The 8,639-nt window shown below is 41.0% G+C and overlaps 1 protein-coding gene across 2 annotated transcripts; it reads right to left on the bottom strand.

Annotated features, from left to right (window-relative positions):
* Positions 1–1,522: 1,522 nt before the first annotated feature.
* Positions 1,523–8,314, bottom strand: LOC138957745 (uncharacterized). Of its 2 annotated transcripts, none has more exons than XM_070328801.1 (5): positions 8,111–8,314; positions 6,430–6,603; positions 5,585–5,817; positions 3,389–3,505; positions 1,523–1,817 (listed from the first exon to the last, which is right to left on the bottom strand). In XM_070328801.1, the coding sequence occupies exons 2-5, from the start codon at positions 6,601–6,603 to the stop codon at positions 1,661–1,663; spliced, it is 681 nt and encodes a 226-aa protein (XP_070184902.1). In that variant the 5' UTR covers positions 8,111–8,314; the 3' UTR covers positions 1,523–1,660. The 2 variants fall into 2 exon arrangements, with proteins under 2 accessions (XP_070184902.1, XP_070184903.1); XM_070328802.1 differs by having other exon boundaries at positions 6,439–6,603.
* Positions 8,315–8,639: the final 325 nt, after the last annotated feature.

Genomic DNA, 8,639 nt, shown 5'->3' with positions numbered 1-8,639 from the left:
ATGTAACGGTTGTTTGCCCTGATTCAACAGTACACATATGTCCGCGGTTTTGTTACGCAAGTGATACACATTCAAGTGAGCAAGGCGGAGATCAGATAACGCACTTTCCTTGGGCATACTTATTGCCTACAAAAGTCTGTTACCAAAACAATGTTGAACCTGCAGAGTGTTCTTTGCAAATCAAGATCAGCGAAGTCAGCAATATCTACTGTTAAAAAAAGAGATAAGCGTATTCAGCAATATCTACTGTCAAAAAATAAGTCCTTGTTGCAAGAAGGCACAGAAGATAATTATGCCTTGTCACTCAAAGCTATAGAGCTTTACGCCGTTCACTCATACTCTTTTAGTCTCAAGAGGAGAGTCCGTATCGTGAATCACTTCAAGTCAGTCAGTTTTCGATTTGAGGAAAGTCTGTATATATCTAGTCACTTCAAAACAGTTTTGCTTCACGGCTCGTTACTGACACACAACCGAAGGAAGCTCCATATGTTCACACACGTATATATCTGTACATAGACTGCACATCAAAGAGTCGTCACTGTTTACACCACTGTATAACTTCACAGCAGTATAAAAGAGCGAATACACTACTCACTCCTTGGAAAGCAGAGTCTCAGTACTATAAATGTTGCTTTTCTCGCGTGGTAACCCCGGCGTTTGGTTACGAAATTTCAGGAACAGGATTGCATACACACACACCTACATACACCAACATGACAGAAAACACACACACACATACACACAGACACACACACACACACATATACACACACAGACACACACAAGAGAGAGAGAGAGAGAGAGAGAGAGAGAGAGAGAGAGAGAGAGAGAGAGAGAGAGAGAGAGAGAGAGAGATGATGATGATGATGGAACTTTATTTTTCTAGGATAGAGGTTTAAGGCGACGCCTTTTCTTACAACCGGTCCTTACTTCTAATACAAATATATAATAAATGATAAACAAGTAAAGCAACATGACAAATAAACAAAGTAAACGAACGAACCAGCAAACAATCGACAAGTAAGCAAACAAGCAAATAAACATAAACAATAAAATGGCAAAGTAAGCAACATACAAATCGAAAGCGAAACATGCAACATGTTAACACAGAGAGTGAGAGAGACAGAGAGAGAGAGAGAGAGAGAGAGAGAGAGAGAGAGAGAGAGAGAGAGAGAGAGAGAGAGAGAGAGAGAGAGAGAGAGAGAGAGAGAGAGAGAGAGAGAGAGAGATCAAATCAAATCAAGTCAAATCAAATCAAGTCAAATCAAATCAAATCAAATCAAATCAAATCAAACACATTTTATTTTACGAGCTACGCCTTTTATTACAACCGGTTCTCACTTCTAATACAAATTTCTAATAAATAATAAACAAGTCAAACAACCAAACAAATAAGCAAACTAAAACAAACCAGAGAGAGAGAAGAGAGAGAGAGAGAGAGAGAGAGAGAGAGAGAGAGAGAGAGAGAGAGAGAGAGAGAGAGAGAGAGAGAGAGAGAGAGAAATAGAGAGAGAGAGAGATTGAGAGATATAGAAATAGAGAGAAAGAGAGAGAGAGAGAGAGAGAGAGAGAGAGAGAGAGAGAGAGAGAGAGAGAGAGAGAGAGAGAGAGAGAGAGAGAGCTGCCGTTCGCTGTTGTTTCTTTTCTCTCCGAGTCAAACTCAAGGAGGAGCACTGTAACTGCAGGTGCAGTAAGAGTTCGCTTCAAACCACGTGTAGCGGACCCTGTTGGTGAGTTCAAACCTGCAAAGCAGCTGGACGTATCTTGTCGCCTGTTCGCAAGCTCCATTTACTTGTGTGCACCCTATCGGGCTGCTTCTGTAAAAATTACAGTGTTGGGAATAAGAGTATGCTCATCTGTTACGCTGGTAGCTCAGTCGGTTTCCAAGTTTAATCACTTTCAAAGTTTTAGCTAAAATGAATCCATACATTCAGTCTCCACACAGGTACACCAGGAAGACGGGGTGAGGTTTTAAAAGTATTAAAAGATAACTCGTAAGATTTGTGAATGCTAATTTCAAGGTATTAATCGTCTGTGATGACATAATTGCAACCCCTAAATCGCACAGTACAAAGCAACAAGAGACAATGTTTGTCCTCAAAATTTTTACCCCTGGCGTTTTTCCCTAAGAACAGGCAATAACAGTAAAATAGTTCACTCGCCAAAATTTACCGGCGTGCTCCAAATTCAAAATATAACAGCATTAGTATATATCTGATTGAGACCAGTTTTTATTTTTTATTTAATGTTACCAATTTAATCAGTAAGAATTCTTGTGCGAAGGCTATTACTCCATACTAAAGGGTATGAGAAGCGCCACGGTTCACAATTTAGCACGTTCAGTGGTAGGAGTATTTGATATTTTTCCTGTGGTAAAAGGAATCCTAATCTTGGATGGAATGGATTTGTACAACGTTTATTTATCACAGTAATACGTTTAATGTTATGATTGTTTTTGTTTCTTTCTTGATATTTAGTTTCAAAAGTTGGTGCAAAGTCGTTGTACAGTGTATTAATCTACCAGTAAAGTTGCTGTTTTTGTGTGTATTCTAAACTCTATTCCCCTTACGTCTTGATCATTTGATTGTTGATTTTTTTTATATCCACAATAAAATCAGTACATATTTTAGCGGAAAGGTTTACTCCGTTCTCAAGTAGCGCACAAGTAGTAGAACATTAGCACAATGAGCCCTGATTTATTTGCTATTTTTGGCCGAAATACTTCTTAAACTTATAGAACAATCAGGGTTCGTACAGTGTTGTTGTTGTTCTAAAATTCAAGGACTTTTCAAGGACTTTCAAGACCTTCTGAAGACAAAATCAAGCACCCTCTTACCTTCAAGGCTTGCAATGAAACACTCACTGTTTATCATACCCCCTTCCCACACGCCGATTTAAATCATTGGATGCTCAAAAGCTAATGATTTAATTTTTGTCAAAAGGCGACAGATTCGTAGCAGACGATGGTTTTGAAGAAAACAGACTCAAAAGGGTACTGTTAAACTTTTTCTTTGAGGTTGTCAAATAATAAATCCTTGCAATTATGGGTGGTTGTTGTGTAATCACTTTGCAGCATTAGAGTATTTAAGGACTTTCAAGGATCTTGCCAATTTGTTAAGCACTTTCAAGGCCTTGAAACTGACCCCTCCAAATTCAAGCACTTTCAAGGATTTCAAGCACCAGTACGAACCCTGAATTATTACAATTTACTTTGTTAAGCTTATCAGAAGCAGACTCCCTCGCGTCGAACATATTACGTATCGACTACATAATTATTTGCACCTCTGTTTATGACTATAGGCTATCTTCGAACTAAAGAGCAAGATAAAAAGGCCATTAAGAAACAAATTCACTTTGTGGCGAATTTGATTCCATCTGCCATACGTACCCGTAACAGGAACCGATGGAAACAATCTGGGTCGGCCAATCCTTGTAGGGCGGGAAAATGCAAATTTGGTTGATGAAATTCGTCTTTTTGCCGATCATCGGCAGAAAGGAATTATTTCTGTTGAACACATAACGAATGATCAATAGACAATGTGGGCTGGTGTACAGTGTCTGGGAAGTTTGGAATACGTAGCGTCCGAGTGCTCATCAAAATATTCCCGATATAACATCTGCCTGACCATTGAAGTTAAATACAGCATCAACATGCATCAACAGGTCTAAGTCCTTCCAAACATTCGAGGACCCTCCCCCCCCCCCCACAACCAGGTTTATTGTCGATTTTGACTTAGTTTTCGTCACATACATGTATTCCCTAAGCTGAACATAGTCCAGCAAAAAAATGTCAAAGGTTGTCAAAGGCACCGTGTTCCTTCCGCTTTTTGAGCATTTTGTTGAAACAAAAGAGGGTTTTTCTTACATTTCTCGTCTTTTTTAACCAACATAAGTAGCTTCAAATAAAGTTTCTCTTGAATACGGTATGGTTGTGTGAGTTTTTGACCGATTTATAAGAAGAAGTCAAGCCAGAAAGAACAAAAATCCGCCAGCCGCGCCGCTTTAACTGGAAACACTCATAGCGAAATTCGCTAGCGGCATCGCGAGTTTATCGCCATCGTGCCGCCGCCGCGTCGCTAAATGGAAACATAGCTTTTGCGTGGTTTGATCGGGGTGGGGTCGGGAAGCTGCACGCTCTCCCCACGCTTGCACAAAATTTTAAGCCGGTGTAACAGGCCATTTTGACACATAGTCAGTTTTGACGGGGAGGTCATTCTGGACTAGCTGATTTGACCGGGAGGTCATTCTGGGCTAGCCAATTTTGACCCCCCCTTCAAACTTCAAGAATAAGTACGTTAGGACCTTTTAAAACGAATTGAATGTAAATGTGGACAATATTTGTTGGAAAATGATATTGGAAAAATAAAATAAAATATTCGTTGGAAAAATTATCTAAAATTTAAAAAAATAAAAATAAACAGTTTTGACGCTTCCTTTGAAACTTCAAGATTAAGTACACTAGGACCTTTTAAAACGAAATGTACGCATGAATGAATGAATCTATGCATCTCCACAAGTTTGGTCAAAATTAGCTAGCCTAGAATGACCCCCGGGTCAAAACTGACTAGGCCAGTCAGTTTTAACCCCCCCTTTAAACTTACGAGAATAAGTACGTTAAGACCTTTTAAAACGAATTAAACGTAAATGTGGACAATATTTGTTGGAAAATGATATTGGAGTTTGAAGGGGGGGGGAGGGTCAAAACTGACTGGCCTAGTCAGTTTTGACCGCGGGGTCATTCTGGGCTAGCTGATTTTGACACATTTTGACACATCCCCCCAAACCTGTTGAGATACATAGATGCATACATATATACATACATTTCGTCATGTGAAGTCCTAATATACTTATTCTTGAAGTTTGAAGTGAAACTATCAACTTCCACGAAAAGAAGACTTTTTGTTGCATTTTTTTTAAATCTCGAGGGCTAGTTATAGGTTATTTCCAGCAAGCTTCTTAATGAATTAATGAAAATAGCCTTTAGCTTTTATTTTCTTCGATTTGTTGAAGGTGGTCCATATTAGGGGACTCGCACATACTTTGAGATTTTGCTATTATTTTTTGTTTGCAGTAGAAACTCGGGGTCAACACTGCTAGAATGTAACAAATACGGTTTTAGCTGTCATATAAATTATAGCAATTTTTGTGTGATAAAAGCTTGAAAGCGGACAAACACTCAAGTCCTTAATGGCTCAAAACCGTAGGACTTTTACTATTAATTTTAACGTGATAAAAGCTTTGGCTGTGGACAGAAACGAGTCCGTTTTAGGCGGCAAATTTAGAGTGAACGCTGCCAAAAGTGAAAAAAAGAGAAAAAGCCAAACGGTTTTGAGATTTCTGTTTCTGCAACTGTTCTGACATGTGCAAGTTATCCAGAGAGGGTGAATACAGCGAATACAACTTTTTTGAGCGCTCTAGCGCCGTTAGTTTGTCAGAACAGAAGGTGGTCCATATTAGGAGCCGGTCCATATTAGGAGCCCTTCCCCTTCATCAAAAGATAGGAAAATAGACGGCAAGACAGCCAGACACACGGACGGACTAGACGCATAAATGGACATACAGACAGACATAGACATAAACTTACGTCGGACAACAGCGATCGTTATCCAAAACAGAACTAGGAACAAGCGGATCTGGTGTTGGAGGCCAAAACCCATCGTTTCCCTGTCCAACGTTTATAGAAGAGGGAATCAGGGTGTCGTGCGCGGCGCTGAGGTGTCTGACCAAGTCCGCTTCCGGTCCTTCGGTAGGAAACTTCCCCATGGGGCAGCGATCTGGATTTTCCTTGCACCAGTTCAACTTGACAGTCTCGCTCAGCTGAAAACACGACGCACTCGATGAGATGATACGGATGTGATCTGTGTTGGAAAGGCTTGGCTTGGCAATATTTGTTCTACTGTTAGCACGCGACTAAACAACCAGGTGGTTCTGCAGTGTATTGTCATCCGACTCATGCCCACTTTAATGATCTAAACTTAGCAAAACAATTCTTGCAACAAATCTCGCACACAAGTTAAAGCATGAATTAACATGTCACTTCATTCAAACTGTCTATGCCATTTAAGGCCGTCCAAGTGACAATCTGGATCACCTTAAAGGGATCACGTGACCGCCGCTCAAATAACGGCTCCCTCAAAATCGAACGGATAAAAACGGAAGGGACAAATAATTAAAAGAAGACACAGCAGATAAAATTAATCAGAGTCAAGTCAAGTTTTACGAAACTGGTCAACTTTACAACTTGGGAGCAGGTTCAGTTGAAAAACTCGACAAGCTTTCAAAATGTAAGGGACAACTAATTAAAAGAAGACACAGCAGAAGAAATTAATCAGAGTCAAGTCAAGTTTTACCAAACTGGTCAACTTTACAACTTGAGATCAGGTTCAGTTCAAAAACTCAACAAGCTTTTATGTGTAATGCCTGACATACCATTCTTACTTTCTCAGGATCAAACTGGTAGCCATCAGGATCAGCTTTCCCTGGTCGACCATCAGACTGCGATGTAGTCTGACCCGGTGTTCCAGGGAAGTAGTAGCCTTGAAACACCAGGGCTGTCATCAGTCCCAGAGCTACCAGAAGCCCGAACTCTGTAAGTGACGGCATCTGAAAAGCGTGCACAATGCAAAGAATGAAAAAATCGCCAACACACACCACACACACTGAGACTGATACACATACATAATTGACACACACACACACACACACACACACACACACACACACACACACACACACACACACACACACACACACTAAAGACTCAAAGACTCAAAGATGTTGATGTCCTCATAACAAGAAGGAAAATTGCCTTGTGGGGTCAGGCGGTTTAAAACACACACGCACATTCACTGACAGCCTAAAGCCCTGTCCAGACTTGGACGCCGTTTTACGCTCTATGCGCCGCAGGCCGTTTTGTGCGTCGCGCGGGATTTGCCGAGTGGCCACACATCGACGATTCTTTTCACAACGCGGTATCAGTGGAGCGGGTCACCTGACGTCATCGCTCTGGTTTGCTCTGATTGGTCAAATTTCCGTCGTTCTATGTCTGTGTCATAGAAATTAGAACACGCGCTATTCTTCTGCAAATAACGCTTCGCGATCATAGCACGCTGCGGCGCGCCGTTTTGAGCATAAGTCAAATGTGGACAGGGTCGGCCTGGAGTCAGTGTCTGGACAGGCCTTAAGGGCGGGGATGTAGCTCAGTCGGTAGCGCGCTGGATTTGTATCCAGTTGGCCGCTGTCAGCGTGAGTTCGTCCCCAGATTTATTTCTCAGAGTCAACTTTGTGTGCAGACTCTCCTCGGTGTCCGAACACCCCCGTGTGTACACGCAAGCACAAGACCAAGTGCGCACGAAAAAGATCCTGTAATCCATGTCAGAGTTCGGTGGGTTATAGAAACACGTCGGAAAATACCCTGCATGCTGCGGCGTATTGCTGCCTAAATGGCGGGGTAAATCACTCATGAATACAGACACCCACATTTACACACGCACTAGCACGTACGCAGGCTCGCCCGCACACACACACACACACACACACACACACACACACACATACATTCTCTGCAAGTGTTGGTTTCTACACGTCCACTGGAACCAATAAAATATAATCGGCAACAATCAAAAAGTATTACGCGAAGCTGTCTTTACTTCAGTCTTTACAGTGAATTTCGGACGAGTTTTTTTGGAGTCCCGAGGTCTCATGCGATAATGGTCATACCAGAGACTCTGGTCATACTGACAATAGGGAAGACAATTGGTACATTTATATTGTTTGTTTGTGAAGGTAGAGAAAACAATCGTGTTTCAATAAATACCACAAAACATCTCTGTGCTGTTAAATTTACTGTTACTACAAGCGAAATAATAATTCTCAATAATCCTATTGACAAGCTGCACACACACACACACACACACACACACACACACACAGGCACACACACTGTCACACACACACACGCACACACATACACAAACTGACACACACAAACTGACACACACAAACTGACACACACAAACTCACACACTGACGCGCCAAAGTGGCAGCTGGACAATAAAATTACATTTGTATAACATACAAAGTGACAACAGCGAGATATAATCAATCTTACCAGTCTTTTTTCAAGATGAACGTGTATTTTTTTTTAAACCAGGCGGCAAGAACTTGACTTGGAAAATCCTTGCTGCAAACAATTTACTGCCCGGAGAGAGAACCAAGTACTGTGTTGTGTTAATTTAAGTCAGTGTCAGCGGTTTCTTGAAAAACTAGCCTGTCGAATAACCCAGCCAAGCCTGAAGGCGTCCTGTTTAAGAGATGGCAGGATGTACAGGATGTGTCGTGTGTCTCAGTGACACAGTGTATGTGTGTGTTTAAGTGGGGAATTTCCAACATTGATTGTATATGATTATTTTTATTGTGTGTTGTTTATCTATCTGCATGGTATTGTCCTTAAGGTGCTTATGTGTGTGGGTTTTTTTAAATTTTATTTTTGTATTTGTTGTTGTAAGTTTATTGTTACGTTATCTTGCTTAAATGTATATATGTATTTGATGTTATTTTAAAAAGTATGTTTTTATTCATAGTTAATATTATGTAAAGGGCGGAGCGCATAGATTGCTCTGTGTGTGTGTGTGTGTTTT

Source organism: Littorina saxatilis, unplaced genomic scaffold (genome assembly GCF_037325665.1).
Source record: "Littorina saxatilis isolate snail1 unplaced genomic scaffold, US_GU_Lsax_2.0 scaffold_1873, whole genome shotgun sequence".
Classification (NCBI taxonomy): Eukaryota; Metazoa; Mollusca; class Gastropoda; order Littorinimorpha; family Littorinidae; genus Littorina; species Littorina saxatilis.
The sequence above is the reverse complement of the archived record's forward strand: the minus strand, read 5'-3'. Positions and strand labels throughout refer to the sequence as shown.

What these genes read in the sequence shown, in the direction of transcription:
- LOC138957745 (XM_070328801.1), bottom strand. Translation starts at nt 6,603, where the DNA reads ATGCCGTCACTTACAGAGTTCGGGCTTCTGGTAGCTCTGGGACTGATG. An exon ending in ATCCTGAGAAAGTAAGAATG is followed by an intron (nt 5,818 to 6,429) that starts GTATGTCAGGCA and finishes TCGTGTTTTCAG; the next exon opens with CTGAGCGAGACTGTCAAGTT. An exon ending in TCCATCGGTTCCTGTTACGG is followed by an intron (nt 1,818 to 3,388) that starts GTACGTATGGCA and finishes TAATTTTTACAG; the next exon opens with AAGCAGCCCGATAGGGTGCA.